We start from the raw sequence: 20482 nt of genomic DNA, 5'->3' as shown, positions 1-20482 counted from the left end.
CTTGTGTAAGATTCTATGACTTTTCTTTCTGAAACACTGAACACAATATAAATACAGTAAACACTAAACATGATACAGTAAATTTGGTCAATATTAAAGGAATGTATCACATTTTAACTGAGCTTTACCATTCCCTCATTTGAAAGGCATACAGCTTCTGTGCAATTTTTATCAACTTTTCTTTATTGAGTTGGATGCACTTAATTGTATTCTTTAAGAGTTTCCCATTGTTTTGGTGAACTGCTGGTTCAAGAGTCAGAACCAGCAGTTTGTGTTACATAAAGATATTATCGATTTTTTTATTTTTTGTTAAAGAAATGTTCTTGTAATACCATTTTCTTCTGAATGTCTACAAAATATTTTTTACAAGACAGCAAATCATTGAAGGAACTATGTACTGATGTTACCTAATGTGATGCTTACTGCTTGACTCCAAGTCAAGCAGGTGGTAAAGCTAGCCTCATGGATCCTTTGATCCTGATCACACAGACAGACAGATAGAAGAATGTAATCCTCTAATGCCAAACATCAAAAGGTGAATGCAAGCCCAACGACAAAAAAAAACCCTCTCTTTGATCCCTTATTCTCTGACAGATAAGGCGCCTCCGTAGCCAGGTGGGAAGGAGCAGCAGTGCGCAGCACACGCTTCTTGATTAGCCCGGGGTTCGAGCCCGTCACCACCAAATACGGAGGATGCGGAACGGTCAGGGACTGACCACCGCATATCCCGGAGCAATATGGCCTTAGTTGCTAATGCTCCTAAAAACCAAACAACATCTGACAGATAAGCCTCCTAGTTTAAATGGCAAAACATCATGTTGAGGCTTAAAAATCTCCCTTTTTGGAGGAATCCTGACAGAAGTAACCACAAATTCATTCAAAAAGGGAAATTGTGGATTGGGACTTTCTGACTGATACTGAAGAAATCTTCTGTGAACTAGCAACTCAGAATGTCATATGGGCAAAAGTGATGGTTATCTTAAAAAGATGGTACCCTTACATCCACCCATACCATCATTTTTATTTTTAATATACCAAACTGACCAACAACAGTTAAGGGAGGTATTTGAATCGTCAAGTGAGATTTTATATTTTACATAACTCAGTCAGGTTTGTCAAATATCGAAAATTTGGACCATTCAGAAATGGTTTGTAGAGGAATTTTCTACATGTGCATCCTGTGGATCTAAAGAACACACTGACTGATTGCACTGTACAAATATTAAAATGTGTCAGCCGTTAAGGCAGTCACTTCACTTTTTAACAATGGAAACAGTGGAACAATGGAAAATTGAAAAGAAAAATTCACTACTACAAGTTTGATAATAAAACATATGGAAGCTAAGAAGCAGTTCCCCCATGACTAATAGAGCTATCTGTGCCTCAATAATTCAATGGTGCATTATAACAGTTGAATTAGAGACATAAATATAAGTGTCAGTTATGGGAAATTGAAGATTTTGCTTCCTGAAATGTGTTATTCTGGAACTGGAAAGGCCTTCATCCTGCAGTGAATTGAAAATGGCTGATGATGTGTTATTCTCAACCTTGTACTTCTGAATACTTTTCTCATTGGAGAGAATTGCTCCACACATCATCAAAAAGAGCAAACGTTTCCTAAAGATGCCACACGTGCAATTAATGCACGTGTGGCATCTTGAGGAAAGAAAGAAAGAAAGAAAGAAAAAAAAAAGACCACCACAGACTTCTTGGAAATAAACCAAACCTCACATAAAGCCAAAATAATGTGTATTTGAATTCAGTGGAGCTGTTGTGGTCTTTGTTGCAAACTAGACCATGATGCATACAACCTTCTGGCAACAGATACAGTTAGCTCTCAGTATATTGCGAGTTCTGTTTATGTGAATTTGAACATACATGACCCAATATTTAGATACCTTCATTTTATTTGCATGTCTAACGTAGTCAAGTTGAGAGAGAGCAAGCTGAGCAGATTACTCATCTGTCACATGATATCTGTGTAAGGTACCATATTCTCAGTTTTCAGAATCTTGATGTTAGTTGTGCTGAATAGACATAAAACAAAGCCCTTTTTCCGTTTGTGACCTCAGTTTGACATTGCAAGTTTAATAAATTAATAATAGCCTTGTAATTAGTACAGCAAGTGAAAATGCTATTGGTAGTGCAGAAAAACATGCCAGAATGTCCATTACGTTTGATCAAAAACTAGGAGTGATAAAGTGCTATGAAAGCAGTCAGTCAACTGCATGCGTTGAATACAAGGGAAAGCACCTTACCATTAGAGGAAACAAGAAAAGCATTAATTCGAGCACGTGACTGTGTGCTGCTACTTCCACCTGCACTTGAAGTAACGAAAAAGATGGTAAAGTTGCTGGAAACGTGGCTATATCACCAGAACACAAAATATAACGATCAGCTTCAGACTGATGTTAACAAAGACCAAAAGTCTCTTATGAAAATTTAAGAATGGAGAAGATGAAGTAAAATAATTTACTTTGAGTTCCAAATGGTTTAGCAAGTTCAGGTTCTTACATGGCTTCAAGAATATGAAGCTTTCAGGAAAGGTGGCATCTGCAGACAAAGAAGCTGCAGTTAAATATTGAGATGAAATAAAAGCAATAATTTGAAGAAGGCTGTTACACAGCAAACAAATCTTCAATCTGGATGAAACTGGTCTCTTCTGAAAACGAATCCTAAACCACACCTACATTGCACAAAAAGAAATGAGCATGTCAGGTTTCACCTCTAAAGATGGCCCAATTCTGGTTTTGGGTGGCAATGCAGAGGATGATTGCAAATTGAAGGCATTAGTGCTCAAGGGCTGCAACAAAAGTTATTTGCCAGACTACTGCTATGCCAATAAGAAAGGGTGGATGACGAGTGGCATCTACAGCAATCATCATCATCAGCCATTTTCAGTCCACTGCAGGATGAAGGCCTCTCTAGCAATCTACAGCAATACTTTAGTAAATAGCAGCATCAAGAATTGAATTCCTACTGCATGCAGGAAAAAATTGCTTTCAAAATTCTCATTACCTTGGATCATGCTTGAAATTGGCCGTAGACCGTCAATGATGGACAATTTGAATGGTTCTGTTGAGAATTCTGGAAGGTATTCAGCATAAAAAATGCCCTTTCATTAATCAAATCTACATGGATCAAAATTCCATGGCAATGCATGAACAGCATGTGGAAGCAAGTGTGCCCTCAATTCTGCAATAACTAATAATAATAAGTTATTGCAGTGTAACAATAACTAGAAAACCATGGGAGACAGAGAGATGAATGAAAGAGGATATGATGAGAGATGGTAGGAGGAAGTAAAGACAGGTTAATAACAGGCTTAATGGATAACAGATAAAGCAAAAGAGGAATGGTGGGGTAGATTTTGTAGGGGGTTCAAAGCATATATATATACGTAGATAAGAGTATGCGTGGGGAATGCTGACCTGTCAGATGTAGTTATCATGGAAGTATTAAAAAAGTGCCTGAAAAATAAAAGCAGATTAAACAAAATAAAATAACTTTTATTGAATTAACTTTATCTTGGTTTTTGCTTTATGTTTAAATTCACTTATAGCTGCTTGCTATTTTATTTAATTTATGTTTTTTGAAATTAACTTTATCTTGATTTTTCCTTTTATTTTAATCAGATTTGATTTGTTTCCTATTTCTTATCACTGTTCATTTTGGTCTCTCTCAGATCGGCTATGATATATACATTAGCTCCCTTTTTCCATTTGCTACATACACCAATGAGTGAAAACATTATGACCACCTACCTGATATGATGTTGGTCCTCCACATGCAGCCAAAACAGCTCGTACCTGGTGAGGCATGGATGCTACAAGATTTCAATGTCTTGTGGTATCTGGTACCAACACGTAACCAGTAGATCCTTTAACTCCTATAAGGTCCATAGTTGAGACAGCACAGATCGGAGTTGTTGTTCCAACACAAACCACAGATGCTCGATGGGATTGATGTCTAAGGAATTTGGAAGCCAATGCAATACCCGGAAGTCTTTCTCATGTTCCGCGAACCAGTCTCGAACAGTCCGGGTGGTGTGGCATGGTGCATTATCCTGCTGAAAGACGGCATTGCCAGAGGGTAAGACCGTTGCCATGAAAGGGTGTACCTGGTCAGCAATGATGTTTAGGTAGGTGATAGATGTCAGAGTGCCTGGCACATGGATGACTGGACCCAGGGTGTCCCAGCAGAACATCGCCCAAAGCATGACACTGCAGCCACCGGCTTGTTTTCGTCCCACGGTGCATCCAGCTGCCATCACTTCCCCAGGTAAATGATGCATACGTACCCGGCCGTCCACATGGTGCAACAGGAAATGTGATTCATCGGACCAGACGATCTTCTTCTAATCACTCAAGGTCCAGTTTCGATGCTCGCTTGCTCATTGTAGATGCTGTCGCCGGTGAACCATGGTTAGGTCAGTATAAGGTCTGTTATGGGGTGTGGTACTATATGGAGCAGAGACAAGGACACTGAGAATATTAGAAGGTTGGAAAGCTTTGAGATGTGAGTATGCAGGAGGATGGAAAAGATTTTTTAAGATTGCTCGATAAATTGAGAAAAGAGGTTTTGAGATGGGTGGATGAGAAGTGATTTTTGACTGAAATGATCAGAAGGTGAAAGAGCAATTGGATTAGTAGTTCCTCATTAATCCCTCACTTTTGCAACTCTGGAAAGTGATGAATTAGATGCATGTGACTCAGGGTAAAGTTGAGGAGAATAATCCCAGAAGGAGATAGAAGGGAAAATGGTTTGGTAAAGTTGAGGAGATACAGTTGTCAATAGAATGCATTTCTTAACTTATTATTATCGAACTTCTGCATTTTTGGAAAAATTTTTTCTCACCTCACCTCACCTACACAGATTACTGTGTATACAACACAGAAGGAAACAAATAATTGAAGGTTTTTTTAATTACAAAGCTGACTAGTTCTGTACTTATTGCTAGAGCTGCACTACTTGTTTTTAGATTGGAGGAGTGTTTTGAACCTAATTTAGGTGCAAGCACTTAGTAGCAGAAGGCATAATGCTCCTTATAACTTGGCTTTCCACACTTTCTGACCTTGGTGCATTATAGACTTAGTTGCTAATTTACCTACGAAACCCAAATCATGCCTAATCAATCCTTCTGACTCCCTCTTTCCATCAATCTGTTTTCTTTTACTAATAAATTTTTGGAATCCTTACTTTCAAACTACTTCACTCTCAGTACCTTTGGTGTTTAGAACAAAGTCATTTTTCCAACCTTTAATTTTGGAAGATTGTACTCACTAACTTTTTTTAAAAAAAAAAAAGTGATATTTGTTTAAAAATTATCTTTCTGTGTTATAGGTTATCTTTGTGTGACTTAGCTGGAGCAGAACGTAGTACAAAGGCCCATAATACTGGAGAAAGGCTGAAAGAAGCTTGCAATATTAATACTTCCCTTCTTGCTTTAGGAAGATGTATTGAAATTCTTCGTCATAACCAGCAAAACAAGTAAGAAATTTTCACAACTAAGACAAATTAAGAAATATATGAATAGTAGGATGGGGAAAAGTATGGAATATTAGCAATATACACTTCTGCAAAGCAGCAGAAGCAAATGTTGCTAGAATATAAATGTGTAATAAGGAAAAAACAATAATATTAATAATTGTAATGGGGGAGATAATACAAAATAGGAATTTAGTAAGCATGAAAGAATAAAAATAATTTAATATAGAAAGTATATAAATATTTCTATGTAAAATACAGAAATGTAAAACCTAAAAGGAAAAATTTTAGAACACATATAGAGATTAGCTATAAATCCGAGAAAGTGAAATATCGCAATGTTCAGTGGTAAAACTATGTGTTTAAATCTGTGGGAATCCCAATTAACAAAAGATATGGCAGAAATAAACAAGTGGGAAAAAAATTGAAGCATAAAAATAACATAGAAAAATTGTAAATCCCAATATGGCTATAAAAATAACAAATCAGAAGATTCTTCTGCCTACTGTCACATTGTAACTATACTTTCATTAAGCTGAGTGCTAAAATGTAAAATATCATTATATAATAATAATGATGATTATCCAATGATATTTTGGCATTTTTTGTAGCATTTTAGGTTTTACTGTTCTATTAAATTATTTTTATCCTTCAGTTTTTTTTTGTATTTGTCGATATCTGTTTCTATCACTGAATTCCCTTGCTTTTTAGCATGTAGTTTTACTGTTGAATATGTGACGTTTCATTTTATTGGATATATAGCTAGTCTCTCCAAAGATGCTTCAATGGCTTCTAAAACTTTAATATTTGATATTTAAATATTTTAGAAAATTGTGCTTTACTATTTTAAAATTTTTATTGCTTCACAGTTGCTATATGTCCATTACAGGTATTGGTAGCCAATAGTATATTTCTGCATGTGTTTGGGCATGGTTCAAACCTGTATGACTGCAAAATATGATGAAGTTAAATAAATGAATGAACTTTATTTGACCAGTAGTGAAATGATATGGGATCCTGTTGTTATATTGTTAAACTCCTGGCCACGAGGATTTAACAATATAAGATTACAAAAGTGGGATTAATGTGAAGGAAAAAAAAATAAAACAAAAATATAATCAATACAAAAAATTAAACATAGAAGGAATGTTAAAAATAAAAAGGATAATTCTTTCACTAATTATCCTTTTTATTCAAAGTCTGTGAAGAAGGATTCTAACACCATGATATCCACTGATATTGACTGTTTTGGGCATGGCTTGGATGTAAAAACCTGCAATGGTGATTCTTATTCCTTAAAAACATTGGGATATCAAACACATTCAATACTCCTCAAGAGCTCCCTTGATCCCAGGAGGCTTCCCCCAATCAAGATAAATGGAACAACCATTAAACTCCAAACAGAAGTCAAGTATCTTGGCGTTATCCTCGATAGACACCTCAACTTCACACCGCATCTTAGTTACCTCAGAGTAAAATTCAGGAAATATTCCAGCCTATTCGCTAGAAACTGGGGTCTGAAGAAGCTGGGGTCTGAACTGGGGTCTGAAGAAGTCTTACACGCAGAAACTGGGGTCTGAAGAAGAGGGTGCTCGCCATCCTCTACAAGGCATTCTTCATCCCTGCACTGGCTTATGCAGCGGGAGCTTGATATGCCAAGGCAAGCACTGCTGTTAACAGAAGGAAACTGGAAACCATCCATCGAATAATTCTCCTCACACCAACCAGAGCATGCTGCACGGTGAGCACCCAGTTGTCTCCCTCTGGACTTGGAGATTGTCGGCCGTGGGCTGCTGCACCAACGAGCCAAAGGAAGGGTAATCACACATTTGAGATACACTACGGACCCAACTCTGACTAGACCACAGGAAAAAGACGTCTTACAGACCACATGAGAACAGTATGGCATAATCAGTGATTCCACTAAAGGCCGCATAATAGAAGCTTCATACCAGACATTGGATGTGTTTACCCTATTTCCCCGACCTGGTACTCTCCTGGACTTCATACCACTTACCTGCTGACAGGGCATGGCTCCTTCAGGAAGAAGCTACACGATTTTGGAATCTCGGACATAGCACATTGTAGATACGGACAAGAAGAAACTTGGGAGCACCTGATCTATGAATGTAATATATATGAAGACCTCCGTGGCCTGCTGTTTACCAAACTACGCTCCATCCTTAGAAATCAGGAGGACATAGTGCCGCAGTAAGAAGAAAACTATAATGCTTTCACGCTTTTCGCTCAAAATCTCTTCGCGAGGCAAAGAGCGCTTCCACCACCCTGAAACAAACTTCAGACTTTGGACCACCGATGGACACAAAGAACACAACTGGCCATTGACGACCAGCTGAATGACTACAGGACTTGAACACAAGTGGTGGGGACAACCTACACAACTGAAAGACAACTGAGTCCTAACTGGATGCGACTAAACACTGGGACCTAGATGTAGCTGGCCTGTCACGAGCAGGTGACACATCCTGGCCTCTGCCGAGATTAAGTCTACACCTGGAGAGTCAAAGTGAACGACTTAGATTGCAGCCTTGCTGCCAACTGGCCAAATGGTGACCCAGGTCCGACACCTTTCTGGGCCTGCTTTATCTCCTTTTCCCGGCGGGGGACACCCTTATCCCCTCCTCCCTGCAAAACCCACTTTCCCTCTGGTGTGGCAGGCACGCCCACTGAACGTTTGGGGGCCACCTTTTCTATCGGTCCCTTTCTTCCTTATCTGCCCTCCAGCCTTCCTTCTCCCCACCCAAATCTGTCTCACAGTGCACAGCCCCACATGTCAAATTGCTTGCCCGGCCCTTTTCGGCCAAAAATAAAACTCATCCAGCGTACGATCCCTTCTCGCCCTTAAGGCAAATCTCCATGACCAAACAAAAGCACCAACAGCGATTAAAGCAATTTTTTTTTTAAGGTCCTAGCCACTGAAATCTGAGGAAAGTAGGTGGCAGGACCTGCCAGAGTACTGATTCCTTACTTGGTAACACCTGGCTAGCCTCCACGCGGTGCGGTATGGGCAACGTCGGGTCCCATCAGGTGCCCGATGGCCAATAAGTCAGATGAACAATGGGCACAACAGACTACACTATACACGATCCACTCACTTTAAATCTCTGGCTTGACAGAGTGCTATCACTCGATACAGAGAACACCGCGGAGATGGGAGAAATCCCAGGAGCCGCTAGACCCTCAACATACCAAATACCAAAAGTCCAAAGGTGGGTAGCTGAGAGCATTTGCATTGGAAGAAATTTCTGAGTGAACTTGATTATGTGAGATTGGTATTAGGTTAGGTTCACTCTAAGTCCACTCTGATCTGAGTGAACTTAGGGGAATAATCCAAGAACTCAAAAGGTTGGCTTAGAGATTAGGCTCTATTATCTTCACTGGCAATAGAATTTGGTTATCAGCCAATTTTCCACCCGCACCCAGTAGTGTGAGAAGGGGAAACCCCTCATTCCAGAACCTTAAGATATATGACTGCCATACTATATTTACATGCTAGTGCAAGGCGTGGAAAATAAGGTAAGATGTGAAGCTTCATTGAGGAGTTAACATTAGCATTATTAGAGGCATATGATGCAAGAAAACAATATATACAGGGGGAAAAAAAACACTTCCCATTTCAACTATCCATTTTGTCCAGTTCTTCCTTGAATTTATTTACTCTATCAACTTCCAGAACGACAGATGGAAGTTTGCCCAGCAATCAAACCGCCCACTGGCCAAGGGCAAATTTCCATACAATATATTCTGCTACTGTGTTTCCTCAGTTTGAATTTATGTCCCCTCAAGTGTGTAATCTGAGCAAAAGAAAGAATCCCACCAACAGTGAGCTTGCTCAAAACCATTAAAAGTTTATACACCTCAATCAGATGACCTCCCAGGTACCTAGTGTCCAGAAGTTACAATCTCGTTTTCCTTCTCTGTACTTGTTCCAGCAGCTCTACATCCTCCCTAAAATGAGGCCTCCACACTTGTATGGAGTACTCAAACTGTGGCCTGACCTGAGCAGGATTGCCTTGTACAAGGGGATAATCACCTCCTTATCCCTGCTAGCTGGGATAAATTCCTGTATATCATTGACAAGACCCCATGACATATTCTGGTAGCCTGTCTGCATTGCTCAGAAAACTCTTCATATCTGAGTGCACAATTACTCCCATTTCTTTTTAATTCTCCACTACTCCGAGTGTAGTACCTCACAGTTGGTACATTACTCTGGGGTTACTGCTACCCATATGCAGTACTTCACATTTGTCACTGTTAAAATTCAGTTGCCATCTCTCAACCAATCTGCCCAACTTTTCTAGATTCTGTTGCAGTAGCATACTGTTATTGTTATTGGCAACCCTGCCAAACTTTGTATCTTTGACATTAAGCCTGATATACTTTCATTATTTATCACTGATAAATATACAAAACAACCATGGACTGAACACTGAACCCTGGGGGACTCCACTAATGATATTAGTCCATGAAGAGCAGTGTTCATTGATTACTATTCTCTGTCTTCTCCCACTCACCCATTCCTTTATCCATAGCAGCAACTTGCCCTTAATGCTATACTGCTCCAAGTTGTATGGTAGTCTTCTATGTGCAACAGTATCAAAAGCTTTCATTATAACATCTGGGAGAAAAGGTTTGGTTGTAAGACATTTCAGAGAGAGATACCAATGTGATGGTCATTTTTGAAGGAGAATCTGATAGCAGTGATGTTTTTCAACTATTGTATGGAAAGAGGTGTCAATTTCAAAGCCATCAAATTTTAAAAAATCATTTTCTTAATGCTGAAACAAAAGCCTCGATAGACTAAAAATAGATCAAGGGGGATCTAGCCAGAAAGTACCCGAAGGGTTCTACTTGCCTTTAGAATTAAGAGAAGAAAGATGTGTTATTGACAATCCAATGACTCACTCAGTGGGTATAATACCCACAACTATTCCTCTTTGATGTGGGCACCTGTATGCTGTGAGGGAATCTCCCACTGATGCTGCTGCTGGTGGTCATAGATTAATATTACTGGGATCCATTTGTCCACAGTCTAGACCCAAGGCTAATTCCAAAGGAATTTGGCATGTGTGCTGTGACCTGTGGAAACTCAGAGAGAAGGAGCTTGATAGTTCAGGGGTCAACATACAATTTTGATCCTTGCTTTGACAAGGAGTTTGGTCTTGAGAATTCTGAAACGAAGTCCTTACTATCGTGGTCCAAGGGACAGGATTTGGGCTGGTGGATGTGCAGGTGTAATGCTTGGGCAGCCCTGGCATCTAATTCCCATGTGCATTTATTGTTTGCCAGGTAGTTGATGTCCATGGTGGGTAGTGCACTGAAACAAAGAAAAACATCCATTAATCATTATATTCTAAACTTTTCTAATTGGAAAACCCACTGCAGTCTCTAATAGAATTCAATGATGGTGATACTAATGCAAAAACTGCAGCATCAAGGCCCAGAATGGAAGACATATCAGGACTTATACTACACTTCCTGATAAAGCCTTGAATGGTTTGAGCATGCTCAGTGCTGATGGGATTCTTCCTCTAGCTCAGAAAAATCACCTGAGAGGGCATAAATTCAAATCGAGGAAAGACAGATGTAGGATAGAAGTGCGGAAATTTGCCTTTAGCCAGCGGGTGGTTGGTTGGTGGAACAGATGGTGGTGTCGTGGAAGTTGATAGCCTAAATAAGTTTAAGGCTCAGCTCGACAGGTATTTCGAATGAACAGAGGGGTGAAGTGGAAGTGGGTTTTTTTTTTTTTTTTTTTTTGGCTGATGCTGCATAAGCTTGCTTTTTTGCATCAAATGCCTCTACTAACGCTAACATTTGGAGATATTTTAATAGAAACTAAATGTGACAAACATTAAGAATAGTTTCTCCAAGACTCCAAAATTTCTCCATTCCACCTTTGATAGGTGGAATAGGACCAAAATATGTCTGACAGGGGCAAAAGTTGATGACGTTGTAGAGCGGATATAATCTTTTAAGGGCACAAAAGGTGATATCGTTATACACATTTGCACTAATGACATTAAGTGTAGGAGATCTGATTTACTAAGCAAGTACAGGTCAATGCTGAAAAAGTCGTGAGTTAGGGTTAAATTTCAAAGTGTCTGCAATCCTGACCAGACTCGATAGGAGGGAGTATATGATGAGAGCCTTGTCAATAAATTCAACCCCATAAGCCTGCAAGGCTCATGGGGTAGAATTTTTCTCAGCGTGGTCTGTGCTTGTTAACAGAAGAGATTGCTTCTACAGGGATGGGATACACTTAAATAGAAGGGGTGCAAAAATAGCATTAGCAAAGGCACATGATGCAAGAAAGCAAGCTTATATAGCATCAGCCAACAAAACAAAAAAAAAAAAAAAACCCTTATTTCACCCATCCACTCGATCCAAATGTTTGTCAAGTTCTGCCTTGAATCTATTAAGCTATCAACTTCTACAACGTTAGATGGAAGTTGGTTCCAGCAATCAACCACCCGCTGGCTAAAGGCAAACTTCCGCACATCTATCCAACAACCGTCTTTCCTCAGTTTGAATTTGTCCTCTCAGGTGATTATTCTGAGCAAGAGGTAGTATCCCATTAGCATTGAGCATGCTCAAACCATTCAAGCCTTTATACACCTCAATGAGATCACCTTGCAAGTGCCTAGTCTCCAGACACTGTAATTTGCAAAACATAAGCCTTTCTTCATAAGAGCAACTCTTTGTTCCATTCTCTAATCTTGTCCTTCTCTGTACTCGTTCCAACAGCTCTACATCCTTCTTAAAATGAGGCCGCCAGACCTGTATACAGTAATCACGGTGTGGTCTGACCATTGCCTTATACAAGGGGATAATCACCTCCTTATCTCTGCTAGAAAAATTCCTGTATATCTTTGACAAGACACCATGAGCTACTCTTGCAGACCGTCTGCACTGCTCAGAAAACTTCATATCTGCCTGTACAATTACTCCCAGGTCCTTTTCATTCTCTACCACAGTAAGTGTTGTACCGCAGAATTGATACGTCACTCTGGGGTTGCTGCTTCCCATATATAGTACTTTACATTTGTCAGTGTTAAACTTCATTTGCCACCTCTCAGCCCATCTGCTCAACTTTTCTAGATCCTGTTGGAGCAGCGTGAGGGCACTGTCACTAGTGCCCTTAACAACCCTGCCAACCTTCTTATCATCTGCAAACTTGGACATCAAGCTTCATATACGATCATCAATATCATTTATAAATACAGAAAAGAACAATGGACTCAATACTGCACCCTGAGGGACTCCACTAATAACATTAGTCCACGATGAGCAGTGTCCATTGATTACCACTCTCTGTCTTCTCCCACTTCCTGTAATATTATTAATATTACAGGAAGTGGGAGAATATTACATCCCTTTATCCATACTAGCAGTTTGCTTCCAATGCCACACTGCTCCAATTTGTGCAGCAGGTTTTCATGTGCAACAGTATCAAAGCCTTTCTAAGATCCAAATATATGATATCAAAGTTATTCGCAGCATCCAGTTCCTTTGTGACCACATCATAGTATCCAATCAAATTGGTCAGGCAAGACTTTCCTTTAACAAAACCGTGCTGTGTCCGAGCTATAACTGAAGTTTTGCCTAGATGATCCTGCAGTGCTTCTTTAACCAGTGCCTCTATTCATTTTTCTGGAATAGAAGTTAAACTAACAGGTCTATAATTACTTGTGTTGCCCTTTGGATCCTCCTTTGTGAATTGGGGTCACATTTGCACATCTCCAGTCCATGGGTACCTCCCCTGAGTCCAATGAAGCTCTTAATTATGGCTAAGGGTTTGATTACTTCCTTTGCTGCCTCCTTTAATACAACTGCATTGATCCTGTCCACTCCGGATGCCTTTTTTATGTTTATCTTCAACATCTTCAACAATTTCTCCTCCACTTTCCTCTCAGTTATTACAAAATCATCCAGCTCACTGCCAGAATTCAACTCACCTGTGGCATTCCCCTCCCTGAATAACTCCTTATGGGTGAATGTAGATGAAAAATACTCATTTATTTTGTTAGCCACCTGAGCAGGATTATCAACAGTTGAACCATCAATATCCAGTGGACTAATCAGACTGATCCCCCCCCCCCCTCCAGAGCCCACACAGGCAAAGAACTCCCCGCTGCCCTTCCCAGCATCCTCCACCAAAGACCTCCCACAATCTGACCTTGCCCGCCCAATCTCCTTTGTGGCCCGGTTGCAGACCAGCCCACATCTATCATAGGCCTCCATGTCACCTAGTAATTTATATGCATCCCATGCATTTTTCTTCCACGCTACATGTCTCATTAGTTCATCTGACATCCATTTAGGCCCAAACGTTGAACAATATCTCTTAGTTGTATGTAAAGCCAAGAGCTTCCAAGATAAATTTTTTTGAATGCTTCCCATTTTGAATTTGCTCTTGGTAACATCATCAGTTGGTCCCACTGTATAGAATTTAAATACTGTCTCAGGCCACCGTAGTCACCTTTACAAAAGCAAAAACCCTTCCCTTTACCCCTGATGGTAGTTACCTCTTTGAGTAAATCTCACTTGAGCACACTGCGATCACTGCCACCTAGTGGTTCCTTTATCTGCAGATTCTTAATGCATGAAGAATCACTACCTATAATCAAATCAAGTGTATTACTCCCTCTAGTTGCCTCCAAACATGCTGATATAGAAAACAATCATCCAATAAATCCACAAAAGCCTTGCTAGTGTGCGAGTGACCAACCCACTAATTCCAGTCAGTATCTGGGAAATCAAAATCCCCCATTATAAGACTCTTTGATTTACTAGCCCACTCTATTTCCCTGTACAATTCCTTATTATACTCATCAGAGTCATTAGGCCTATAATACACTCCTACTCTCAATTTTGATATCCGAATGCTTGTGTCACTGCGAACTGACTCAACACTGCACTGTCTTGCGATGTCCACTGGCTTCACTCCCTTGGATTTTATGTGTTTCTTAACTAATAGTATAACCCCTCCTCCCTTCCTGTTCTGTCTATCCTTTCTGTACACATTTTACATCCCAAATTCCAGTTCTGTATTCCTTATATATCTGTGTGACACCACGTCTCTGATATCCCAACAATATCTGCCTTTGATATTCTGAGAAATACATCAGATTTATTTACCAAACTTCTAGCATTAGTCTACATACAAGTATACATGCACCTGTTCCTATTCTTAGCTACCCTAATACAACCCATGTGTTTACTTGTACCACAATGACTCCCAGCAAGCTCTGAAATATCCTGCAACTTGCTGCTGCTCACTCGAATAGAAGCAGTGCAAGAATCACTTTCACCTCTGACAGTGGTTACTGTTAATCTATTATACTTTGTATCCCCACCTCAGCTAGCAGTTTTCTGACCCACCTAACACTACCTTGATAGCATCAACAAATATTCTTGCACCCTTTCTATTTAAGTGTATCCCATCCCTGTAGAAGCAGTCTCTTCTGTTAGTTCTCTGAATCCACACAGCCATGTGGTATCTTTTTCCAATATCTGGTTACCCTTTACTACCAAACTTTCAATTTGGCTAAGGGAAAATTTTCTTATGTCCAGCTACCATTATCTTTTCTTAATTAGAATCTGTGTGCACTTATTTGCATTAACACGACAGTTAAAAAAAAAAAAAAAAAATAGATAAGACCTTAAACACTGCAATCAGATCCTTATGTGGAATTCTAGTTTCTAAACTTTGCAGCTGACAAAACTGGTACCTCTTCCTATATGGATATCTCTTTGCAACACAATATAATATTTGCTGATGCTATCGAGGTAATGTTAGGTGAGTCGGAAAAATTGATATCTTAGTAGGATTCACATACTAATACATTAACAGTAGCCTCAGGCAGATGTGGAAATGATTCTTACACTACTTCTATTGGAATGAGCTGCAGCCCAGAAAGCCAGTTGCTGGGGATTTCAGGAACTGCTGGGGGTCAAACAAGTAAATACATAGGGTGTGTTAGAATAACTAAGAGTAAGAATAGGTGCATGTACACCAGTGCTAGGCCCTGGGTGCCAAGCCTTTTTTTGAAGACAAGCGACATTACTGTGACTTATAGAGTGTTCTTGATAAGTGAATAACGTTATTTTTAAGTTCCTGTCTTTGTCTCAGCAGTTTCATTTAAAAACAGTTCCATACTTGAAAAGTACAAATCAGAACGCAGAAAGGCAATTCACCTTTCTTTTCCTTTTTCATATATTTTTAGTAGTACTAACTAACTAACACTTTAACTGCTTGGCCTCCTAGCAGCACTGCCTCTGCTACCCCATTGCATGGCCGGAATACTTGTGGAAAGGTCCTCCAGCCGAGGGTAAAAAGGAGCAAACATGGCAAGCACAGTCCACGTTTCTGCCACTCAAACTAGCAGAAAACTAGACGAAATGGATTCAGGTAAAGCTAAGTGACAAAAGACAGGGACACTCTCTCTAGATGCACTGCTGTTCCTAATTATTCATTCCAAGAACGAACAATCCATTGGAAGTTTGTCACCATTTCAAATCCAAAAAACCCTAAAACAGTCAGAAGATTAAAATCAGGGGATCTGCTAGTAGAGATGATAAACCAAAAACAAGCTGAGCATCTAATGAAAGCAAAAACCTTTGGAGATGTTGCAATAACAGTTACTCCTCATTCCACCTTGAATACCTTGAGAGGAGTAATTACTGAATGGGACCTCCTCAATGTTCCCGAAGATGAAATCAAAGAAGTGTTAAAGATCAAAGGGTTATTCAAGTCAAAAGAATAACAATTAAAAGAGACGGAGAAATTATCCCAACAAGGAATATAATTCTGACCTTCAGCACTCCAAAAACTGTAAAAGCTGGATACCTAAACTGCCCAGTAAGACCATACATTCGAAACCCTGTCCGATGTTTTAAGTGTCAGAAGTATGGATACCTTCAAGCAATATGCAGAAGTTCTGTCTGTGCAAAATGCAGGTCACGAGAACATACACAACAAGACTATACAACATGGAAGTAGAAAAAAAGAATCAGTTGGAAGAAACAATACTAGAAATTTTTGCTGAGGAAGAAGAGATGGATACTTGAAAGCCGAAAGCCATACTTCCCTAAAAAAGAAGACAAAAAACAAAGAACTCTAAGCCAACAACCTCAAGAAAACAAGCTGAAAATACTAAAAAACCTTATAATGAATACATTTTTACATTGGAACTGTAGAGGATTCCACAGCAGTTTTGAAGATATCCACGATCTCCTATCGCAGTACAGTCTGATTAATCTATGTTTGCAAGAAACATATCTTAAACATCAGAATAAAATAACACTAAAACATTACAATATATACAGAAAGGATAGGATTACCAACAGTGCAGCACATGTTGGAGTAGCAATCTTAGTAAATTCCAGTATACCTACCCAACAGGTTCCTTTGCAGACCAATCTACAGGTCATAGCAGTACATATTCAGTAAACTTTCATGTAACAGTTGCCTCCATTTACCTGCCACCAAGTAAGTTATACAGAACTAGAAGATCTGATAGTCCAACAACCCCATCCATATGTATGATTGGAGATATGAATGGCCATCATCCTCTATGGGGAAATGTCAACATAGGTAAAAGAGGTCAAATTCTAGAAAAACTACTAGATAAGCTCAACCTAATACTCTTAAATGATGACACCCCCATATATATGTCTATCCACAGGAACTAGCACAGCAATCGACCTTTCTATATGCACTCCATCATTATACCCTCTACCGGAGTGGGCACTTCACTGTGATCCACTAGGTAGCGATCATTTTCCTGTAAAGACCTTATCAACCAGAAAGAACTCCAAAATGGATATTAGGCATGATATAAGCAGCTGGCCATATTAGAAGAGCAGAAAATCCAACAGGTTTCAATTGACACTGCAGTGAAATATGTAACTGATACACTCCTTCATATTGCAAAACTAATAATACCAAAAACCTCTTCAAAGTTTTCCATACATCCAAAGCCATGGTGGAACGATGAGTGTGCTCTAGGAAAACGAGAGAAAATCAAGGCATGGAATAATTTCTGAAGATACCCTACCACAACTAACCTGATACAATTCAAAAATGCAAGGGTAAATGTCAGATGCATTACTAAGGTCCGTGAAAAAGAATCTTGGATTCCTTTTGCATCTACAATTACTAGAAAAGCAGACAGCAGGAAGGTTTTGGACAAAATAAATAAAATAAACAACAAATACCAAAGAATTTCTCCTCCTTTTTATAAAATAGGATGGAAAAGATATATCAAAGCCTGAAGACATAGCCAATGCTCTTGGTAGGACATTTGAAAAAATATCAAGCAGTAGCTCTTATGAACCAGCTTTCCAAAAACATAAGGCAAATACAGAAACATATAAACTGAATTTCTCCAGTAAAAGTAAAGAATCCTATAACCAACCTTTCATTCTCAGAGAACTTCGTAAAGCCATTTCAGAGACGATGCAAAGTGCAGTGGGTCCAGATGAAATAGTATACATGAGGGTATACTGTTCAGTTCAGCTGAACTTTACAGCTGAACAAAAATTAGATGAGAAATCATTGATATCGTTACTCTTGTTGTATAACAGGATATACCTAGAAAATTCCGTTCCGAATCAGTGGCATCACGCAATAGCCTTAGCCTTTCCAAAACCAAATAAAGATCCTACAAATCTGAATCACTATTGCCCTATAGCCTTAACTAGCTGCCTTGAAAAAATGGTAAATGTCTGACTAATGTGGTTTTTATAAACCCATAACTTACTAAATACAGCTCAATGTGGTTACAGAAAGAGCAGGTCAACTTTGGACTTGATGATTAAAGCAGAAAGCAACATAAGAAATGCTTTCATAAGAAAACATATAAAACATATCTAGTAATGATATGTTTTATATAGAAAAGGCATACGACAATACATGGAGATATGGAATACTTTGGAATGAGAGGACATCTCCCAATATATATCCAAAATTTTTTTTCAACAATGAACTTTCCAAGTTAGGATGTTATCCACACTATCGCAGGTCTTTATACAAGGAGTGCCACAGGGATCAGTACTCAGTACTACCCTGTTTGCCATAAAAATCAACTGAATAGCTAAACAGATACCGAGTACTGTAGATGGAGCACTTCATGTTGATGATTTCAGCATTTCTTGTCACTCACAAAATATGCGAACAATAGAAAGCCAACTGCAATCAATAAAGTAAGAGCATGGACCCAAAACAATGGCTTTCAACTCTCTAAACAAAAGACAGTTGAATACACTTTTGTCAGAAAAGAAACTTACACCCAGACCCAGAACTAAAGCTAGGAGAACAACTAATCCCAATGACATCCAGCACAACTTTTCTTGGACTAACCCTTGATAACAAACTGACCTTTTTAGATCATATAAAACACCTTAGAACAAACTGTCTAAAGAAATTGAATATCCTGAGAGTCATATCTGCAATGATGTGGGGAGCAGACAGGTACTCTTTGTTACATCTGTATAGAACCTTGATAAGATGAAGGGATGGTTGAGGGGGAGAAGACAGAGAGTGGTAATCAATGGACACTGCTCATCATGGGCTAATGTTATTAGTGGAGTCCCTCAGGGTTCAGTGTTGGGTCCATTACTGTTTTCTGTATTTATAAATGATATTGATGATGGTATATCAAGCTTAATGTCCAAGTTTGCAGACGATACAAAGTTTGGCAGGGTTGTTAAGGACACTACTGACAGTACGCTGCTGCAAGAGGATCTAGAAAAGTTGAGCAGATGGGCTTGAAAGGTGGCAAATGAAGTTTAACATTGAAAAATGTAAAGTACTACATATGGGGAAACAGTAACTCTGTGATACTACATCGACAGTGGTAGAGAACGAAAAGGACTTGGGGATAATTGTGCAGACAGATATGAAGTTTTCTGAGCAGTGCAGATGGTCTGCAAGAGTAGCTCATGGTCAGGCCACACCTTCAATACTGTATACAGGTCTCGGCAGCCTCATTTTAAGAAGGATGTAAAGCTTTTGGAATGAGTACAGAGAAGGGCAACAAGATTAGTGAATGGAATGAAGGGTTGCTCTTACAAAGAAAGGCTTAAGTTTTCCAAATTGCAGTGTCGGGAGACTAGACACCTGTGAGGTGATCTGATTGAGGTGTATAAAGCCTCGAATGGTTTGAGCAAGCTCAATGCTGATGGGATTCTTCAGATGGGACTCTTGCTCAAATTGAGGAAAGACAGAGGTAAGATAGATGTGCAAAAGTTTGCCTTTAGCCAGCGGGTAGTTGGTTAGTGGAACAGACTTCCATCCCTTGTTGTGAAAGTTGATAGCCTAAATAAATTTAAGGCTGAGCTGGATAGGTATTTGGAATGGATGGAGGGGTGAAATGGGAGTGGTTTCTTTTTTTTTTTTTTTGGCTGATGCTGCATAAGCTGGCTTTCTTGCATCATATGCCTCTATTAATGTTAATGCTAAAGATCCAGACTTTTTTACGGAGCACCAGTAGACAAGTACTAATTTTATCTTATGCATCTAAAATATTCCAAATCATCCTGTGTACAAAACATTATATGCACCAATGTGGGAAAATATGTATTGAATACATCCAACAGCAAACAGACCAGCAGACATATGCATCAAGGAGCTACTTCCAATTTGGTCTCTTGATTTCAACAAATTAGCTGTCATACAAAATGCACCAAGACCTCCTTGCAATACAATATCACCAGTCTGTTATACCTACTTCCATAACTGGGGAAGACTTTTCCTACCAGGAAACAGCTTTCAACAACTACGTGCTGCCTATCTAGAGAAATATCCACACTATACACAAATATATATGGATGGATCGAAAACTGATACAAGAGTAGGCACGACAGCAGTTTTCTCTGATACTACAATAACCCAAGTTCTCCCAACAGAATGTAGCATCTTTTACAGCTGAACTACAAACTGTGAAGTTAGCAGTGGACCGAATATGGC

General features: G+C 39.3%; 1 protein-coding gene across 1 annotated transcript in view; it reads left to right on the top strand.

The window, feature by feature from the left end:
* Positions 1-20482, top strand: part of LOC150085739 (kinesin-like protein KIF20A) — a 1052004-nt gene that overhangs the window by 322932 nt on the left and 708590 nt on the right. The window contains exon 8 of the mRNA XM_090374670.1: positions 5344-5490. Coding sequence (XP_090230796.1) covers positions 5344-5490 — 147 coding nt within the window. The remainder of the gene's footprint in view (positions 1-5343; positions 5491-20482) is intronic.

Source organism: Mastigoproctus giganteus, chromosome 5 (assembly GCF_048544385.1).
Source record: "Mastigoproctus giganteus isolate SK-2022 chromosome 5, ASM4854438v1, whole genome shotgun sequence".
Classification (NCBI taxonomy): domain Eukaryota; kingdom Metazoa; phylum Arthropoda; class Arachnida; order Uropygi; family Thelyphonidae; genus Mastigoproctus; species Mastigoproctus giganteus.
Note: the sequence above shows the minus strand (reverse complement) of the source record. Positions and strands in the feature narration are given on the sequence as shown.